The following is a 21,587-nucleotide window of genomic DNA, read 5'->3' as shown; positions in this document are numbered from 1 at the left end:
GGTTGCTTACCTGCTTGTTCTGTCTTCTGCTTGCCTCCCTTAACTCTTCAGGACTTCAGGATGCATTTGACAGCGATTGGGAAAGTGGGAAGATCACTTACAACAATTACAAAAATGGATCTGATGATGCTGTTTTGGCTTACAAACTCCTGGTACAAACAGGCAACAGAGCAAAGCCCATTGACATCAGCCAGGTATTGTATCAGACTCCATAATGGTTTGTACAGGAAAACACAAGTCAGCAGGAGTAGGTAAATATGCAAAGTGCATGTTGTAGTTGCTTTATTCATTTTGGTGATTTAAATGCGTGAGTTACACCTTACTGCATGGCCTCACTGACTCTGCTGAAGCCACTTGTTAGCTGCAATCTGGTCTGTGTTGTGAAGTGTTCAGAATCAGTGCTGGGAATGCCTGCCATTGATTATTAGTGATCGGTGTGTGTTTGGAGCTGCTCCTGTGTCAGACACACTCAGTTTCCACTGAAATTGTGACAAATATTTTGCTGCATCCGTAGGTAGACTTGAGTCTGGTCCTGTGCCAGACACAGCCAACATAAGCCTTGTTGCTCTAAGTGGCATTGTTCCTGATCTGAATCAGATTGCTTTATAGGGTTGACCTCTGCTCAGCTTTGTGCTGGGATTTTGAATCCAGCATTTGCAACTATTTGGTTAGTTCCTACTGAGTTACGCAAAACATAACATTTAAAAAAAGTTGACAGTGGATGCGGACTGAAATTTTTACACGCTGTACTTATACAATCATCACTAGATACAGCTATACTGCTGTAGAACTTAGAATGGCAGTTGTTTCAGCTGCCTAAGTAAAGTATGTTTGAGGTTATCACAGCTTATGACTGAATTTGCTATAGCTGTTGGTAAGTGGGATTATATTAGGTTTGACTTCTTACAGTAAAACTATGTTTCAAACCTCTAAGATGAAATCCTGCAGTAACCTAGCTTCTCCTCTTCTAGAGTCCTTACTGACTGTGCCTTCAGGCAGAAAAATAGTCTTTCGAATGAGCTTCTTGGCAGATCTGCTTATTGTCCTTCTTTTTTTCCTGGCATTAAAGGTGACAGATTTACAGAGTACATTGTTCAAAGTTGCTATGGTGTGTAAAACACACTGTTGTATAGCAACATGCAATATGCTGTCAGGTCTGAATGAAGCTTCAGCTATGAATTAAGCAAGGAAAGGGAGCTGAAGAGAAAACCTTCATTGAGATTTTGTTTAGCAGAGTATACCAGGTACGCTGTGGAACAAATGTGATTGGACTGCAGCTGCTGATATAATTTCCTGTGCCTGGGAGGGAGAAAAGTGTGGTGCACCCACAGGGGCTGAGCGCTGTGCTGTGCAGTTCCAGAGACAGCTTGAAGACATACAGTTGTTGCATATCCTGTGGACTAATTGAATCCAGATCCTTGGAATCCAGCTTTTTTTTTTTCTTTTTTTTTCAGCTGCTGTCACTGTTGTTTTTCATTTCATTAAAAAGACCTGAAACTGGAGCCAAGCCAGTATTTTAAATAAACAAAACAGAAAACCCCAGTAATACTTTTCACCCACAGAGCCCTTTGTCAGAGCTCTAGCTGTGCAGGATTTGGCTGCAGAACCCTAGAAGCGTACCACTGCTGTTTACCCCACAGATGCATTTGCCCACAGTGACCCAAATAACACAGGGCACTAGTCTGCTTTCTTGATGCTGGGCATTTTCTGAATACATAGGTCATAGGAGGCAAGTGTTAGAAAAATTTATACAGATGTTGTTTTATTTTTATAGCTCTCCTCCATTTACTGGGTGGCATTTCCTTCAGTGTTAACAACAGAGGTTAACTGCACACAGACGTGTATAGGGACTCTTGCCAGGTTTTCTTTCCCTGTCTTTAAATGTGTTTCTCAAAGTTGGTTGTTTTTCACTCTTGGCTGCAGGCTTTCAGAATTTGGATTCAATTGGCTATCCTGGAACTATCTGCTGATTTAGTGGTTATTGTAAATATTATATGAGTACTAATTTATAAATAACCACTTTCTACTATCACTGTTGTACTTTTGTTTTTCTTTTTCCATTGTCAAACAATAGTTTACAGATAAGTCACTTCGAGTGAATCTCCATACTCTTTTGCTCTTCCCCTCTGATATGTGTGTTGCATCTCCAGGCCATTTGTTGAAAGCTTTATGGCAAGAGCCCTGAAAGCAAAACTCATTCTGAAAGGCTTCTAATATTTTCCATTTTGCAGTTGGCTAAACAGCGTCTGGTGGATGCAGATGGAATCATTAACCCAAATGCTTTCTACATCTACCTGACAGCCTGGGTTAGCAATGACCCTGTGGCTTATGCTGCCTCGCAAGCCAACATCCGGCCTCACCGCCCAGAGTGGGTCCATGACAAAGCAGACTATATGCCAGAAACAAGACTGAGAAGTAAGTAGCGTTTCATCTTAATGTCTTACTGTTCATTATATAAACTGCAAGGAGTCCCCCCACTCCTTCCTTCAAGAGCCAGTATCTCTGTAGTGGTCTGATGCTGCACCAGGGCTCAGAAGAAATATATTGTGTTACTCTGTAGCCTTAGGAGACCTATGCACCACTGCAGATACAGCACCATTGCAGGGTTTTGTCATGTTGAAAAATAAGGTTTATAACAGTTTAAAGCCCTAAAAATTTATAGTAAGCATTTCTTTTTAGTGTCACCTGAGAGTTCTGTCTGTGAAACAAACTTGGAGATTGCAAGAAGTTCCTGTCTTGTGTCATTCTGAAATTTTGTCACTGAGGTTACATCATGTTTACCCTCAATTATTAATGCCTAAGGGATTTTTACCAAGTTAGCTCATGTGCAGAGTTACCAACACTGATGTGGTACCAGAGCTACTTAGGTAGGGGACTAGTCCCATTCTGTGCCAGTTTTCATTGCTATGCTTCACCTATCAATTTACTGGGAGGATTGCTAGTTGGACACCAATGGTGAAGGGGAGAGGACTGGTACATATAGGGGAGGACTGGTACACTTGGAAATGTGATTGGGTAGCTGTGATTCACAAACCCTAGAGCTTTGTGGCAGACCGCCAAGTCTTGTCTTAATGAAAATTTATAGTTGAGATTATAATAGGGCAAATAATGTTTAGCAAGTCAGCTGAATGACCCTGCAGGGTCTGGAACACACAACGGCAGTAACAAAATGCTTGTTGTGGAAGATTTTTCTTCTCCTTGTCATACAATAGACTTAGCACTATGCTCAAATAGAAGTATGGAGAGTGTTGGTTGGTCAAATTATTAAAGGATAAAAAGTTACATGTTTCTTCAGTAAACCATTACTTTAATATTAGTTTTTTTCCCCAGTCATTTGCATCAGTAACAGCACATGGGTTTCTGAATCTGACTTTCAAAATATTCACTGGAAATCTTAAAAACCAACCAGCCTGTGCGAGCATAGTTTTTCTCTAGTTTTGTGTCAGTGAACCTCAGTTTATCCCAGGGAAATTACCTTCAGTTGAAAGGAATTACATAAAGGAAGAGTTCTTGGATAAAAGTGTTTAAGATTATGTGATCATCTTATTTATATTGCAGCTAGGGATTTTCGGCCAGGTATTCAGTAAAAACCACTATAGCACTGATGAGAATTAAATACATGTATTGAAATATATCTGTTAAATTATACAGAATTGTTTGGGGTAGACTGTGTTCATCCAATTGCACTGCATGATAAAATCTAGTAATCTTGTGTACTTCTTCAGTGTTTATCGATGATTTTTTTAAATATCACTTGTTCCAAAGAAGTAAAGTTTAAATTCAACACCTTTAAGCATTTTGCTGCAGAGAACAAAGTGTTTTGTTAATCCTGTTCTCTGGGTACCTTCTTCCCAAGCACACATTTTAACACTGCTATCCTTCTCTAGTTCCAGCAGCCGAGCCCATAGAATATGCTCAGTTTCCTTTCTACCTCAACGGATTGCGTGAAACTTCTGACTTTGTGGAGGCTATTGAGAAAGTGAGAGCTATCTGTAATAACTACACCAGTCTGGGGATCGCCAGCTACCCAAATGGTTACCCGTTTCTGTTTTGGGAGCAGTACATTGGGCTTCGTCACTGGCTGCTCTTATCAATTAGTGTGGTTTTGGCTTGCACATTTCTGGTGTGTGCCCTCTTCCTCCTAAACCCCTGGACAGCTGGGATCATTGTAAGTTTATTATAAGGGTCTTTGTTGAAGTCAAATTCCTTTCAGCATAGCTCTTGCTGTAGTCGGGAAGGTTTTGTTTATGTCTGGGCCTCTGGTGGAGTATGTATATTGCATCATTCATTATATATTTATTCAACTTAAGGGGGTAGGGTTCATGCTAAAGGTATAAACCTTAATAACCTTAATCCTTTGGCCACCTTTTTTTCCAGCTTTAAAGGTTTCTTGGAAAAGTACATAAACTTTTGCCTTTGCTCAGGTACATGCAAAGTAAAGACGCAGAGGGAAATTTATTAAATATTTAAAGTTATTCTTAATTATTTATTCCCTCTCCCTTTTTATCAGACATAGTTATTTTTCAAGGCAGTTGCTTGAGACTATCTTGCCCGTAAATTTTCCCAGTTATTTCTGAATGCAGTCTTTCTGGAAAATCTGAAATGGTTAGGTTGTACAGTGTGCGCTGTGGAAAGAGTGTGACTGAGCTATCCAGGAGAAAGAGCCATAAAATTATAAACTGCAGAGAATACTCCTCCATGCTTTCTGCTAGGAACCATAAGCCTCTCAGTAAACATTTAAGTTAAGTTGAATGATGATGTTCCTATGTTTAAATTCCATAAACTATCGTATGGTTTATAAAATGCCAGAAGTAGAAAAGCGTAAAACAGTTACTAGTTTTTGTAATGTATGTTTATATGACAGGTATGTTAAAAGGTAAATGTTTAGTCTAGAATATTTTTCATAGCAGTTAATCAAGCAATTTATGTTATTACTCTTGATTCATTAGCTTATAAAATCATTTATTGTAGTGCATACTTTTTCCCTTGGAAAAGGCGTTTATTTTCAAAGTCCACCATTGCTTTTATGTCTATCTTTTTTTCCCTGCTTGCCTTTAACAACTTTTAACGTTGATTCTACAGATTTCCTCCCCTCCCTTTTCCCTTTTCCTCATTTTTTTTACAAGGTAGGTGAAAGAAAAATAAAAGCTTTCCCTTAGATTTAACTGTTCACTTTGTCTGTGTCAATCCCTCGAAGTATCTTAAAAGCTCAGAGCTCGTCTGTAACCTGAGACTCATCAGCTGATTATGGCGTTCACTTTCTTCTGGGCTTTAAACCTACTTAGAAGTCATCCTCACTTATGTTTGCAGTTGTGCAAAAGAAATTCCAATACAGATAGTTGAGAGTTACTTTTTCTGGAAGAATTGTCCAAGAAACAAGGTGAAAAATAGAAAAATGTATGTTTCTGTGATAAGGAAAAATAAATTGTTTTTCAAATCACAGCTAAATTGTAATCAATACAAAATTGATGCTTGGTCTGATAACTGCTTCTTAGGAGTATAATTTAGACTAGTAATTCTGCAAGTCATTGCCAGTGAGCACAATGATACAAGGAAAAGCAGATGGTCTTTGGGAATATAGCGTGGCTTTGAAGAGTATGTTTTGAAGTCACCATATTGTTCTGAAATATCTTTCTCTTAATTTGCCTGGAGTATAAGAAGTTACTAACAGCTGTTTGAAATCATCTAGGTGGTGGTGCTGGCTCTTATGACTGTGGAGCTGTTTGGCATGATGGGTCTAATTGGAATAAAGCTGAGTGCAGTTCCTGTGGTTATCCTGATTGCTTCTGTTGGCATTGGTGTGGAATTCACTGTTCACGTTGCATTGGTATGTAAGATCAGGAAGCGTTTTCAAAATATTTTGAAATAAAATGGTGGCAATGTTAGGATCACAAATCCTTACTTAGTCTCCTAAATCTGCAGGAAATTGGTCACAAGGTGTTTTGTGTGCCATTCACTTTGTCTTTACAGAGGTAGTTGCTGAGTCAGTGTCAGTCAGTATCAGTGATACCTAGTTGTCCGAATGATGCAAATATGTAGACAAAGCAAAGGTCTTAATGCACCTTACTGCAGACTCTCCTGGTCCTTGTATGCAGCCTCCCTGTGCACTGCTATGTGACTGTTTGTTCCCTCTTGCATGTAGATTCTGTATCTTGTGGAAGAGAAGATTTTCAAAGTCACATATAGTGTCATTTGATCTCACTGGACCACTAAAATTTGAATGTATTTGGATTCATTTTCCCCTTGAAAAATCTGCACTTTCTTCTCAGAACTATCAACTATTAATAGGGCACAAACATGCAGTCTGTAGGAAAAAAAGTTTCCCAATGTGATGAGGAGGAGCAGAGAGGAGAAAAAAGTATGTTTTATATGCAGACTTTCAACATTTTCAAGGTTAAGAATCCAAATAGAGTGTGCACTTACTCACCCAGTTTACTCAACCTAATGTGCAAAAATGTGTAAAGATTACAGTGCTTGCAGGGGGGCAGATTTGGGTGTTCAAAATATGCAAACTCATCTTGCTTTATTTGGTGACAAAGAATAAAGGGCTAATTTTGTGTGTTCGCATTTGACAATGCCAGTGCTGATCTTTCCACCATTTTGCACACTTAGCGTAAGTAATTTTCCTATAAAGCTATTCTAACTGGTGTTTCAGAATAGTTTTAAGAATATCATTGTCTTCATGGACTTGAATTTTACCGTGTTTAAAAGTAGTAAAGAATGAGTGGTCTGTATAATTTCAGGGATGAGGTGCTTGTAGTCTGCTATAGTCTGTAGTATGTTAGTACTATAACAATCCAACAAGAAGTGAAGGGAGGGGGCTGGAAAGCGGTGGTGACATTGGATGGGAATGCAGCAGGCCTTTTAGACTCAAAAGGAGGACTTGTAGACTGCTAAGAGGATCTGGTGGCAAAGGGAGGAGAACTAACAGGGATCTTAGCACACTGGAGATGGCCAGATCCTGGGAACTTGTAGATGATGTACAAAGTTGGGGCATATAAAGTGACAGGATGTAAAGAATAATTTTAATAAAAATTGTAGGGGAAGTAGGGTAAGGTTAAAGAGGAGCAACTGGATCACTGCAGTGGTGACATCTTTTTTTCCCCCTCCTGCTATGGGTAGTTAGGCTTTTGGAGGTAAACTTGTTTGCTAGGACCTGAAATAGTTTGGGAAGTGTCAGAAACTAGTAATGTGCAAAAGGAAGAAATAAATGACAGTTTCTTAGAACTAAAGATTTAAAACAGGAAAACTGGAATAAAAAAAGGATAAAACAGTTGTTTCCGAATGGAAAGAAACTAAGCTAATTTACAGGACTTTATGTGTATATATATATATATATTTAAAAAGTCATCTATGGCTGAAGATAAAATGCCCAGCAAACTGAAAATTCCATTTTCTGAAAATTGCCATTTTTTCACATTGACTCTGGAGTCAAAAATTTCAAACACAGCCTTTAAATATGTCTAGTAGACCTCAGATGATAGCAGCAGTACTGACCTTCACTGCACTTCCTGCATATAAGCAAACTAGTGTTGCATAAACAAAAAATGCAATGCTGGAACTGTTGATAAAAAGCTTCCTTGAACTTGTTTGAGAGTCATTTATGATCCACTTGTGGCTCAGTTCTCCATCATTGCTTGTGAACTGTAACCTCATCTTTTTAATTCTGCAAATAAATTCTGACTCCATAGTACACTCTTGTATTATGCATTCTCTAATTACATACATATACATATGTTTATATAAATAGTATGTTTGTGAATCAGATCCCATAGTTCACATTCATGTGAGTCGTCTTACTGACAGCTGCCTTTACCCTGAATGGAATTTTTTATCTATTTATGTATACGGGAATGTACAATATCCTGGTGATTTTTCACAGACCACTTTTAGTCCAATACATGGTTTGGCTACCTACGGAAGTGAGGATTGGAAATCTCACTCCACCTGTACCCATTTTTCGGTCTGCTTGTCTCACCAGGTAAATTTTAATGTGTTGGCTGATTTTCCCCCATATTTGTCAGGGAAGTGAAAATAAGCTGCTAGGGAAGAGAGACTTAAATTCTTAGACCAAGAGGAAGATAGCTGCTGGAGCCTGTGTCTTAACAGGCAGTAGAGAATTGCCAAAGAGAAACCCCTTAAAAATCACAGGAAAAAGGTAAACCAGGTTCTTGTCTTCTTAAACCACTAAGTCATACACAGAGAAGACAAATTCCTATGGAACAACAGCCTTTGACTGTTCTAGATAACAGCTTGTTCCCTGAAGAGTTGAAGAGAGGACTTTTCACTTAGTCATATTGTTGCTCAGGTGCTACCATGTTCAGCACTGTTCGTAAGGCATTTTTATATGTGTAGTTCTGCTAGCTTTGAAGTAGTAGGAGTTGCAAAAACATTTATTTTCAGTGAAATAGAAGTGTTAAAGTCATGGAAGCCCTGGCCCCATGGGAGTGAAAGAAGTAGCCCTGTAATTACGACACCTGAAGTGCTTTCACCATGAAATGAATTCTTGCAGGTGGAAATAAGAAAAACCTGGTAACAAAAGCCTGCTGATGCAAGCAGGCATTGTTTCCAAAATTATTACTATGGTCTGACTCTGTAAACAGTAGTTACTCTGGTTGTGTGATTTCAGCAGCAGCAGCTATATGGTATGACTGCAGAACCAGGCCTTCTCTTGAAGGTTAGCTGGCTATAGTTTAATAAACTCTGGTTTGAAGTAATTAACTGCTGAAAAAGTGTGCATGCTATGAGAAGAGCTATAGGAAGCTTGTGTGCATCTGTCTAATGAAGTGGATTTAATTGTTTTTCAGGCATTTTTAACTGCCATAGGAGACAGGAACCGCAGGGCTGTCCTTGCATTGGAACACATGTTTGCACCAGTGCTGGATGGGGCTGTGTCCACTCTGCTTGGAGTGTTAATGCTCGCAGGATCAGAGTTTGATTTCATTGTCAGGTAAAGCATTTGTGTGTGTCTTGACTTTCTTTTGAAATAAAAATAAGTATGCTTTTAATTTTTGGTCACTTCAGCGTATCTGTCATTTTATTACTATGCATGGTGTGTCAAGCATGCTTACATCATAGTCCTGCTTTCCCTCTGTTTTTATTAACTCCTTGTTACATGGTAGACGCGGTAGTGTTTCCATTGCTGGTATTAAAACCTGTTCCAGGAAAATCTGACACGCAGCATGAAAGAACACAGAAATGGCCCTCTTTAGCAACGTTTGCTAATTCTGGGTTTGAGTTAGTTCAAGGTGTCTAGTATTGTCCAGTATTAACTGGCTTTGACCTTTAGCCTTTAGGTCTTCCAGATTTCTTGTATGCAGAACAGTTTGTGTGCAAAGGACATATGAACATACAAACGTACTGCAACTGTGCTGCAAGTGACTCACTGTGGGCCTTCTTCTATCATTGTGTGAGGTTTACAGTGATGTAGAACAGGGAGGGGTAAAAAAAAAAGCCCTGTTTGGGAGCTGGGGAACCATAAGTATGAGCACAGAGCTTCATATTAAAATTTCGTGAAGCAAGGCCTGAAGGCCCTTCTGTTTAGAACTACAGGCAGACTGTTTCTTATGAATTTAATTAAGAATGTGAACTCGTCGAGTATGAGTGGAAAGCAAGTTTTTCATTCAGGGGAATTTGAGAATTGCAATGAAACAGATCCTATTCTATTCCAAACAACCTGTGGAGCTCTGCAAATGGCTAATCTTAAAAGTAACACAGGTTCTTTGTGGCAAACTACTACATGAAAAAAAAATCCAGTCTCTAAAATGGAACTGAGGTAGAACTGGCAAAGTAAAAATGCTCTGAAAGGTGGCTTAACTGCTTAGGTAGACATAAACTGGATAGATGACTAGATTTCACTGACATCTATTTGACAACAAGGACAACAAAATGTCAGAGGCAGGAACTGAGAGGACGGCTGCTAAATCTCATCAAGGTTTTTTGTTTATGTATAAAAGAGATTTGAAGAAAGCAAGCAGTTTGCAGTTAGACCTCATGAAACCTATGTATTACTACTGTGCAGATATTGCATGTCCTGAAATAGAATTTGTGTTTTTCCCCAAGTCAGTATTTTTAACTTTATTGGTACTGAAGAAACAAGGAGAATTATTCTTTTAGGACCTGATCTTGTAATGTTTGGAACACTTTGACATTTAGGTTACTTACAGATTTAACCTAAATTTACAAGGGTACATTGTTGTGTTAATTTCCTACTTAACCTACCAGATTTTGGCAAGCGTATTTTCTATCATAGCAAATGGAAGATTGTAGCAGCCCTTCACACCAAATTTGGATTTGGTGTTCTCTCAGTTTATAAAATGAGCCTTTCAATTTTTCAACTTAATGTCATTTTACTTTTTTTGGCCATCAGTTTCTCATTTTCTAACACAATTTGACTTTAGTTTGCCTTGTTTAAAAAATAAACTATGGGAGCCTGATCATTGTTATAGTGGGCGAAGAAGATCCCAAACTTCCGGAAAGTGATAGATTAGTCCAACAACGTGGAAGATTAAGTAAATTAACAGACATTGTATACACCAAGTGGTCAGAGCTATAATCCTCCTGTTTATCCTAGAGCTAGATGGATGAGATGCAAATGTTTTTAATGCCTGTTGTTGATATCTGTCCCAGTATAAAGTTCTCTTGGTTTATGTTAGTAGAGTAGATTGGCTTGTTGATTTTTGCTAATGCAGATCAGAATGTTTACAATAGCAGGATATTTGTAGTTTTACAGGAGTCTGATACATTTGATCAGATGTAGAAATGGTGAGGCAGTAAAGTTTGTTGCCAGCTAGACAGTGCAATCAGCAGACCCATTAGTAGCAAACTTGCCCTCTGTCCCTCTCCTTTGCCTTCTCCTCCCGAAATTAACCAAGACTGAGTCCTCAAAATCATTAGTTACAACACAGCCTTAAGTTTAGTCTGAGCCCCAGCTGTGCCGAATACCAACTAGCAAGGCTTTCCTTTTACTGACAGGTTTACCTTGGTATTCATGAAGGATCCGAGACCTTAGCCCTCAGTGGTGGGAAAGGACAACCACTTGTGCACTTTCCTCTTCTTCCATAGTACTTCACCCTTTATGTTTGAATTGGCTGACGCAAAACAAGAGTATTCAGAGATGCTAAATTGTTCAACAAAAGATTAGCCTGCAATGCAGCTCTGCCATTGTGGAGTGCTCCTACTCAGTACAATGCTGAAGCTTACTATAGAATGGGCAGCATTTTCTTTGCAGAAAGTGGGTTCCTGTGTTGTAAAAGGGTTGCAATTTGATAAAACTGAAACTCACAGAATTCTAGGCGGAAAGTTGTGATTAATGAACAGCAAGGGAAACCCTTACCTGATACACTGGAGATTTAATTAGAGATTCTGCTGTAAGATGCAGAAGCATTTCACAGTGGATTAGCTGCTGGGAGAAGAGGGCTTCTTTTCCTTCTAGGCTAAATTGTTTGAATTCTACACCCTTCACTTCATTTGTTTGCTTCTGCTGGGTTTTCACTAATGGGGGCCCCTTTGCATTGTATTTGTGCTTTCAATCCATTCAGCTATTCCCTGCACATTCCATATTTTTGTGTTTGTGTAACACATTCATAAATAACATTACATGCTTCCAGATTCTGGGAAATTAACAAATGTAATTTTTTTCTTTCCTTTACCAACTAACACTTTGAGTTGTGGAATGTAGCTTCTCTAATTCAAAAGGTAAAAAAAATCTATCTTTCTATATAGAAAGTGATATAATTATTTTGTGCAATGTTAGTAACAATTAGATTTAATTTAGTATATGTATTGTTTTAAAATATGTAGGAATAATTTTTAATCCCTTATTTCTAACAATATCTGTGGCTATTCTCTCCCCCCAAAACCCTTAAACCCTACTTCAGGTATTTCTTTGCTGTTTTGGCAATCTTAACCATTCTGGGAGTTCTTAATGGATTGGTGCTGCTTCCTGTTCTTCTTTCGTTCTTTGGACCATACCCTGAGGTCAGTAAAATTAATGGCAAACAGAAGAAATAATGTTATGTTTGCACCCCTGCCCTCCCTGATCAAACTCCCCTCTGCCCCCCCCCCCTTCCCCCATAGAAACGCTTTATTTTTAAATTATCTTGGATTTTTATTTTTTTTTTTGTTAATTTGCTTGTTTGGTTTTAGTTTGCAAGTTTCTTGCTCTAGTTGTTGTGGAGTTTTTGTAATCTTTGTCAAAAGTGCTGTTTGTTATGTAGTTGATACTCCTCTGTTTTTAAATAAGTATTGCTTTAGAGGCTGCAATCAGCAAACTTGATACAAGTGTAGGATTATTTATGCTTTTAAAAGCATAATGTGATATGCAGACTAGTTTGTAAAATAGGGATTTTTTCCCAGGATTTTGCAAAAGACAGTTCTTTTTGTACACACACCACCTTTCCTACTTCACTGCCTCTGCTGCTTTCCTCAAAATGTTTAACTGAGCAGACCACCAGGAAGGCATGTGTGGACCAACATAGAGCAGTGGTGGTCTGCAGACCACACCTTGACAGCCATGACTGGTCTGCCAGAAGGTCCCTCCTGTCCTGTCGCCCCTCCTTGTGGTATGCTTTTGGCTCAAGCAACATTCTTCATGGGTGGAAGCCTTCACTTAGATGTTGATGACTTTACAGTATAAAGCCCAAGTCCAGCCAAAAATCATTCATAGATATCAAATTTGTATTTGGTTGTTGACTGTTCATTACTTGCTCTACACAATTCTATGTCTACTTTACAATTACTGCCTTACATAGGGCAGTCTTTATCACGTTGTGTCTATATGTGTATGTGCGTGTACAAGAGTAAAACATATGTATGTACAGCACTAGTAATATTTTAGAAGTATTTATTGGTTTAGTATTAGTAAAACATGCTGTACATACACATTTGAGGTGATTTTATGAAATCACTGTTAACGCATGCTGAAGTGAGAGGGAAGTCCGCTTACTACTTTTGTAAATGCAAGTGGATGAACGCGCACACATTACATGAACTTCCTGAGACAATGGTACTCGGAAGAATGGGTTATCGGGATAAACGTCCATCAGAAAACTGGTGCTAAGGTTCTCAGCGCATGAGAGGGTGAATTTGGAGAACATCATTTGTGTCAAGTACTAGTGATTAAAAGGCTAATGCTAACTGAATGTTACTGAATGCACTGTCATTATCAGGTTTCTCCAACCAATGGACAAACCAGGTTGCCTACACCGTCTCCTGAGCTGGCCCCCAGCATCGTGAGGTTTGCACTGCCACCCACGCACACACACAATGGGTCAGATTCCTCTGATTCAGAGTACAGCTCTCAAACCACAGTGTCCGGCATCAGTGAAGAGCTTCATCAGTATGAGGCCGCGCAAGGCCCTGGGGCACCAGTCCACCAAGTAATAGTGGAAGCCACTGAGAATCCTGTCTTTGCAAGATCCAGTGTAAGCATATTGACTGGCAGGAGGGCAAGGAGAGTGTTTTGGGGTTATTTACACTATTTATTTTTGTGGGAAGGTCTTTCATATTTCTGCTGATTATGCTTTGTGGCTTTGTGCCAAAAGTTGTAAGCAGGGAGTGAAGGGTCCCCTTCTTTAGGATCAAGTTGGGAGTAAAGTGATGGTATGAAAGCAGAGGTCTTTGGCATGTGTAATTGCTGTTGCATCATATTGGCACCAGCCACAAGAGAGAGCTCTCAGTCTGTTTGGTTACTATTTTCAGAGAGAGAACAGGAGGGATTAAAAGATCCAGACCTCTTGCACACAACTCCTTGTGGATTCCCATCTCATATACCTCTCCTCTGCCAGCACATTTTGGGGAAAAAGATTGATAGAGCCAGAAGAAAACAGTTTCAGGGTTGTACTAAACCACGAGCCTGTTGCATCTTGCTGCTGGGTTGCCATAATTGCATTTTCAAAGGAAAGTGAAAAAGCTCTGTCTCCTACCCCTGCTGATGCTGCATGCTGAGCTGCAATGCGGATCTGTTTTTGTTCAGCAGAGGCCTAGAAATAGGTACAAGCACAGCCACATTTGAAGTTGGTCACGGTTTATTGACTGATGTGGCCGCTGCGCTTCACGCTTTTTATGGAAATCAGAAAACAGATTCCTACAGTCTATACAAACTACCCTACTAACATCCTGTGTGTGTACCCTCCATGGAATAGAGCCTTTTCCAAATGCCTGCAATTCTTCTTGTTGAATGAGTTAAGATCAAGTGCTTGTCACTGATCCCTTTGAAAAGATGGACTAGTATGTAGGAAGCTTACACTAATGTTTTCAGCTGTCATCCTGTGTTTTTCTGAAGGTATGCTTTCCAGGTTTTAATAACTTCAGACAAACACTATCTGGAAAATCAACAGTTATCAAACTCTAGAACATTTCCTTTGTAGAATTTGATCCAGGTCAGCTTTATCGTAATTGTTAGAGCCAGGACAGCATTATTACAATTGTTCCCAGCGTAAAACACAAGCGAGTGTGGTATTTGTTTGCCTTGCTGTGCCAAAGGCATAACAGTGCATTGCTCTTTCAGGTGGTTCAGCCAGAGGCACAGCATCAGTCGAGCCCCAGATCACAGTTGAATCCAGAGCCTGGCACACAGCAGACATGGCGTCAGGGCAGACAAGCTAAACGGGAAGCGAGGGAAGGGCAGCGACCACCTCCTTACCGCCCTCGCAGGGACGCGTTTGAAATCTCTACTGAAGGGCATTCAGGACCCAGCAACAGGGATCGCTTGGGCCACAAGACTCGTTCTCATAACATAAGAAGTCCAGCGTTCAGCACCCTGGGCACCACAGGACCAGCATACTGCCAGCCTATCACTACTGTGACTGCCTCAGCTTCAGTGACTGTTGCTGTCCACCCTGCGGTGCACAGCCACAGCTCTCGGGGAGGGAGCTTTCCGTCCTACGAGGGATACCATGAAGCTGACCATGGGCCATTTGAGGACCCCCATGTGCCTTTTAATGTGCGGTGTGAAAGAAGAAATTCTAAAGTAGAAGTTATAGAACTGCAAGATGTCGAATGTGAGGAAAGGACGCCCAGCAACAGCTCACAGTAAGGTAGGTACGTCTCCTGTAGCTGCAAGCTCTGCCTGTGCTGGGCAATGGTGTGATCAAAAGAAAGGCGAAAGATAAAATTCTCTGAGCTACCTGTTCCTCAGGTAGGCTTACTTACTGGTTGCTGATCATCTTAAATCTGCTATTAAACTGTGAATATAGTACATTTTGCACTAGAAATCAGGTTGGGTAATATAGTACTTGCCAACACTGAGCAATTGTAGTGGGTTCAGACATTAACTGCTTCCAAGAGCCTTGCAAAGTGGGTAGGTACATCATGCGGTCCCAGCTTACTGGGTGAGGAGAATGAAGCAGAGATCATGAGCAACATTCCTAAAGCTGTGCAACTACATTTACTGTTGATAGGTCCTGTCTTCTCATCCTGAATCAAGCACGTTCTGAAACATTACACAGAATGACGTTGCCTAGGAGAGTGTAACATTGCCAGCTGCTTCGAGGGTTGTCCTCTTGAATAAAACTCTGTGAAAGAATTTGAAGTCTGAGCACTGAGTCCCTATGGGAGATGGGCTAAGTGAGAGGTGGGAAGGCCCCACCATGCCTCGTGCACTGCTGTGTGCGAGGCGACATTCGGAGACCCTGGGGGAGTCCTTGGGTTCCTTTGGGTCAGTTGCAGTGCCTGTGGCAGATTTGCATAGGGCAGAGCCAACCTAGCATGGTGTTTAAGATGTTCCTGTGAAACAACAGATACCCCCATGAACTTGTGAGACGTGATACATAAATCATAGCCTGTCTTTAGGCCGGCAACAGCAGATTACAGTGCTGTTTAGAACAGACAGGATACTCCAGCAGACGTTTGGGGAAGAATAAAGCTGTTCATGTTCTTGAAAATCTTCTACTAATTTTATAGCGAATACTTTGAAGGGGAGAAGCTAATTGAGCTTTTACACTGACAGGTTTCTGGGGCTTGTGCCTAAAACCATCTCACCAATTTAACCCCATTTTTCTCTTCTGGGATAAAGTGTTACAATAGTTACTTGGCTCTGGACCCCTGTTTTCTCTGTTTTTCAGAGCTTTTCAGTGACAGACACTAGTTTGACCAGACGAAACCATTTTATTTGGGTTATTGAACTATTTTGCATGTATGCGTGCACAGACGCACAGACGGGGAGTTTTGATGGAAAATTTTTGATGACTTAATCAAAACATCACCCTCTGATTTATGAAACTTCTCTCCAAACATCCCAAAGTGCAAATAGACATGAATGCCTTTAGCCTTGCAGTCTAGAAATGTGGCAAGTAACAGTATCCACAGAATAAGAAAATACTTGGGCTAAGCTTTTTCAAGCTGAACTGCATGGTGGTGTGAGATTCTTAAGTGTGCACCGTACTCAATATAGCATATTCCTTCTTCTTGAAGCATTCATTGGTTTTGACTGAGTTTGTTGCAGGTATCTGGAGCTGGGAACTCAGAAATTAAAGCATCTGCATTTTTTTTAATTGGCCCAAGTATTTCGTTACTGGGAAATTCATGACTAATATGAAAGCAGAGCCCATGTTTCCTAACCGCTAACTGTAACCACAAGAATCATGAAATGAATTTCGGATTAGCTTGATTTGTTTGTTTTTCTTGAACTTTAATGAATATTTGCTTTTCTTTTCTCTTTATTTGTAAAAGGTAATAACTGAAGCAAAGAAGAGGCCAAAGATAGAAAACTCTATTTCCAGAACTGCTTGAATTGAAGAACTGCTTGAAGTTGTAGAAAAGGACATGCTGCATCAGGACAACAGTTCACTGTTACTGTAACCTATTGTATTATTTTGTTAAATATTTCTTTAAGTATTTAAAAGATGTACACATATGTAATATACAAAAGAACAATGTAAAGTAGTATAGTCTGGAGTCATTTGCCTCTGGGCAATAGAATGGGGACAATATTGTGTGCGCTTTGTACTTTTTGTACATTGATCTCTGTGCCACAACTAAGCTTAATCTAGTTCTAAATTCCAGCATAAGTTGCTGCTGCTTAAATATTTTATACTTTACGTGTATAACTCTATGCAAATATTGCTTATGTGATAGGGTTTTTTTTAAGGTACATGTCTCTTTAAAGTATTTTAAGTTTGCGTATCACAACCCTGTGGTAGGATGAGGTGTTACTGCTAACTTTCAAACACGCTATGCATGATAATTTTTAAAATAAGCAGATACGAAGAAAAGCAAGTTAATCTGGGAGGCTTAAATAGATTTAGCTATGTGCAGGTTCTGTTTTGCTGTGTGTATCCATGTGTGCATCTGGAAGTTTGCATGCTTTTGTGTGTATGTTCCTGGTGTACTGTAGTTTCCCTTTACTGTATGGCAACACTTAGTGGGCTTATCAACCCACTGATGCCGATATAAGTCTGGCTTTCCCTGTTAGCAGGCACTAGTGAAAACCATGTTGGTGTTTATGAACATGCACCATAGACTGCCATCATGAAAGGCCCAACTGAAATAGAAAAGAAGACAGGGAGTCAAGGTTGAGGTTGTGGTTCAGTTTCCCACAGACTTAATGACTTGGTTCACATGGCTTTGGTCAAGTCACTTAACTGCCCTGTGCCTCAGTTTCTCATTCTGTAAAATGGGTGTAATTACACTTACCTACCTCCCAGGAATGTTGTGAGGCTTAGTTACTGTTCCTGTAGTGCTTTGATTTTGATTCTTTTCCTTTAATTTTTCTTTGTAAAAGGTGCCAGGTAAGTGCAAACACTATAACCATCCTTGTTCCACTTCCAAAGGTGCTGGATATTGAGAAATGCTGGTTATAGAATTTCAGTGAGCATATGCTTTATTTTGATATCAATACTATTAACTATGCGTGGCATTAGAAGTTGGATAATTGAGTTGTTTGGTGGTGAGAAACAGCTCAGCTGTGTCCTTCCAGCATTGGAAGCAGTACCATTGGTCACCTTACTTTCATGGCAGGAAGGAAGTTAATAGTAAGTGATAAAAAGTAAATGGAAGGATAAAAAAAAATAATCTATTTTCACTTTATAAATATAAATGGCTTTCTGGATGAGCCCAGGACTGTAATGACACGAAAGGCCTGGGATGTTCTTTTCTCTATAGTTTGTGTTTTCCCATGCTGCAGTGGCACTTTTAATTAAAACAGCTAAACTGGGATCTCTTTGCGAAACTAATTTAGCTTTTTGCATTATTATTTTTTTTTAAACTAAAAGGGGATAGCTGCAGGTGAAGGGTCTGTAAAAAACACCACAATCTGTGTTCCAGCTGGAAACCTTACGAATGGAGAACCTTAATTTAAAAACTAATAGAAGTTTTCATTATCTCTGACTTCCTCTTTCTTCATCTTTATTCTGCCCTTCTCCAAGCTGTTTTTAGAGCAGGCAGATGTTCAGTTACGTATTCAGAGCCAAACAAACACAACCAATATTCTGTTCCTAACCACAGTAATGGTGGGGTTTTGGAGTACAATGCCTGAACAGCAGTGGCCAATTCTTTGGTAGGAAAGTGTTTTTCTCCAGTGGCTTCAGGGAGTCTATCTTTGCCCACAGACCTTGCCAGCGTAACGAATGGGGATAAGTAGAATGCACAAATTTCCATGCCTTTTTTTGCTCACTTGAAAACACTTTGATATGAGGCACTTGTTTACAGATCTCCAATGTGAACACTCGAAGAGCAGGTGGTGAGAGCCTGGTGTCATTCCCGTGATACATAAGCTACTGTTTCAATGCACACTAAGGGTTAATGTCGCAACTGCCTACTGGTCCAGTTCACTGTCTCACCTGGAAACTCTGAATGACAAAAAGACGAGGGGCCCCATTTAGCACTAGCAGCATAGTGACCTCAGATCGTACACACTCTGCCACAAAACTGTATGATGCTAATTGGAAGCTGCCTTTAACCGCCAAGCGCCTGCAGGGCTCCCACTGACACCTCCACCACACCGGGGCTGCCTCACTTCCTCCTGTTCCTCAGGAGCGAAGGGGGCCAGGGTGAGCCGCGGTGTCTCCTGCCTGCCCCTGCCCAAGTTCTCCTGTGTGCTGGTGTGTGAGTGAGCTGTCTGCTGCTTCTCCATAGTCACATTGGGAAGGGGAGAACTCAGTGGCTGGCAGTGTTTGTTTTATTTTGTAACTTTTTTTAATCATGGGTGATATTTATATTTTTGTATCATAAGAATGTTTTCTTACAGTATTTGTCATGCCAGTTTATAACAAACAAGATGCAGGGATTTTATTTCTATTGGAAAACACTATTACAGTTATGTTGTTACTGTTTAATGGATTTTTATTTGTATAGAGTGCTTACTAATGTTAAATAGGAAAGAGTATATAACATTTACATTAAAGACTCGTTGTAGCTTTTTGTGTAAGGAGTTAAAAGGAAAAAAATATCCGAACTGGGTCTCATTGCCTGCCTGTTTTGGTAGGAGTGGGTTTGTGTCATTTCAGTTACAAAGATAAAATTATGCCATATAATTTATTTATATGAAAATTTATTTTTGTAGTGTACATAGTAGTCATCAAGTCTTTTGACAGAAGTATATTTTTAAAGAGTTTATATGTAATGATGATACCATTATGTTTTGGAACACTGCTGAGATACAATTATGGTGCACAATTTTCCTTGTAACCCCCCTGGCAGAAAAGAAAGTGTTTAACAGTGTTAAGAGAGAAAGAGAGTGTGAATAATCATACAATTCTGAACTGTGTTTTAGTTACCGTTTGTGATCTAGCGTGGTTCTCATTTTAAACTTTGAATGGAAATTGTACAAACTCTCTAAATATTAATGTTCAAACACTGATAGAAATTCTAACATGAATAAAAAAAAATATAAGTTACTGGTTGATATGGTTGTTTATAGAATGCTTATGTATTGCTGGTCAGCTGTGCAGGGATGGGCATGCAGTCATTCTGACAAGGAGCATGAATTAGGGGTGTTCTAGTATTGGAGATTTTGGGAGATCCAGATTTGCCAATTTTGGACCAGGATCCAGTGTCTAAACTGTAACATGCTGGGGCTTTTCTGTTGATTCCGTTACCCATGTTATGTCTTGGAGAATAGGATTACCTTTCATTTTTACTCTCACTGAACCATTTTGTGTATGCTTTGAACCCGTGGGTAAAGCAGTTGATGTACAAGTTATTTCTCCTTTGAAGCAGGAGGAAATTCTTTGCCTTTTTCCAGGTCTGTGGTTGCTCCCTAAATTGGATTAATCGTCTGTTTGTCCCACTTTGTGGAACAGAAAATAAACAAACGTGGAGTTCTGAAAACCACAACACTCCATAAGGAGACTCTTAGTCCTTCTGGGAAGTGTGCTTGTGACCTGTGCAAGCCAGCATGCAGGTTCCCATGCACTGCACAAGAAGAAGAAGAGGCTATGGTGGGTGAAAGTTGTAAGTAGCAACATCTGCCTGCAGTCACCTGCATCATAAACCCCAGTGGGATTTGTCCTGTGCAAATACTGTGCTGAGTATTCAGCTAAGTGCCACAGAGCCAGCAATCCTTTCCTTTACCCTTCAACTGCTGGGTGAGGTTTTTTTTCAGAGGTCTTGTAAATTTCTCACAAACAAAAACCCAGACATGTCTTGGGGTAATTTATGATTCCGCCTCTGCTTTTCATGCTCAGAGGAAATACAAATGCAACTTTTTATTTTATGGTTTTGGGAAGTTTCACCAGAAAAAATACAGTGAAAGGACTTGAACTGCAAAACTCCTGCACATGTTTTTGTGTTACTCAGAATACTCTCCTTCGATCCTCAGTACCAGACAGACTTGAGTCAGGTTGCAGGTTTGGCCTTAGCAGGTTACAGCCTGTGGGAACACTGGCCACCGAAGTCTGGCATTAGCTCAACTCATTGGCTTAAAAGGCCTTTTGTGTCCCAGGGAGCAGCTCCATTCACAGGACTGGAAATGATATGAATAAGTCAGTACATTCTGCCAGTCAGAACACAGGATTTTTCTTTATAAATTCCATTTTGCATCAATGATAGCTATTTACCTTACACTGTTTGTCACGTTTTGATTTCCCCTAAATGGCTCTTCTTGTTGTCAGTCTTATTAGCCCCAGGTAAGACCTTACTTCAGTTTTTGTCAGAGATTGGCCATATTTATTCAGGCCTTAAGTAAACATGTGGCCAAATTTTTGTTGGCATAACGCATGTATTTAACAGCTTCAGGAATGCTGCATGCTGCTAAACTGCAGCAGCACTGATGTATGAACAGGTGTTTCATTTTTGTTAATTTTCACTCCCAATGAGCATTCGAGACACTGTTTATATCTGAAAACCACCGTTGCCAAATTGTAATTACTTTTAATGGCTGCTGCAAGTAATGAGAACAATTACTACTTCCCTACTCCATTTAATCATTCTTGTCCTTTTTGTTGCTGACAAGCTGAACCTTACTGCTGGAACAGGATGCATGCCAGGAAACTGCACTACCCAGCCTGAGTGGCTTAAAAAAACACATGTCCAGTTTAACTTTACGTGGTTAATTGCAGCTAATTAAACACAAAAATGAAGCAGTACTGCTGCTTTGACAAAAAAAGTTTAACATATATCCTGGCACATTTGATACTGCAGAAACTATT

At 39.8% G+C, this 21,587-nt stretch overlaps 1 protein-coding gene across 5 annotated transcripts in view; it reads left to right on the top strand.

The window, feature by feature from the left end:
• The window catches only part of PTCH1 (patched 1), a 67,745-nt gene extending 49,548 nt beyond the window's left edge, over positions 1-18,197 (top strand). For 3 of the 5 annotated variants that reach the window (XM_061456309.1, XM_061456311.1, XM_061456310.1), the window contains 9 exons: positions 52-194; positions 2,232-2,415; positions 3,888-4,168; positions 5,690-5,827; positions 8,808-8,950; positions 11,880-11,979; positions 13,170-13,424; positions 14,510-15,038; positions 16,672-18,197. In XM_061456309.1, coding sequence (XP_061312293.1) covers positions 52-194; positions 2,232-2,415; positions 3,888-4,168; positions 5,690-5,827; positions 8,808-8,950; positions 11,880-11,979; positions 13,170-13,424; positions 14,510-15,037 — 1,772 coding nt within the window. In that variant the 3' untranslated portion in view covers position 15,038; positions 16,672-18,197. Of the gene's footprint in view, positions 1-51; positions 195-2,231; positions 2,416-3,887; positions 4,169-5,689; positions 5,828-8,807; positions 8,951-11,667; positions 11,698-11,879; positions 11,980-13,169; positions 13,425-14,509; positions 15,039-16,444; positions 16,569-16,671 lie in introns of those variants that run through there. The other 2 variants (XR_009743908.1, XR_009743909.1) reach the window with 2 other exon arrangements.
• Positions 18,198-21,587: the final 3,390 nt, after the last annotated feature.

This window comes from Pezoporus flaviventris, unplaced genomic scaffold, assembly GCF_033815535.1.
Source record: "Pezoporus flaviventris isolate CSIRO_AGI_PZ_B2104156 unplaced genomic scaffold, CSIRO_AGI_Pfla_v1 ptg000022l, whole genome shotgun sequence".
Classification (NCBI taxonomy): Eukaryota; Metazoa; Chordata; class Aves; order Psittaciformes; family Psittacidae; genus Pezoporus; species Pezoporus flaviventris.
This window is presented reverse-complemented; position numbering and strand designations above follow the sequence as displayed.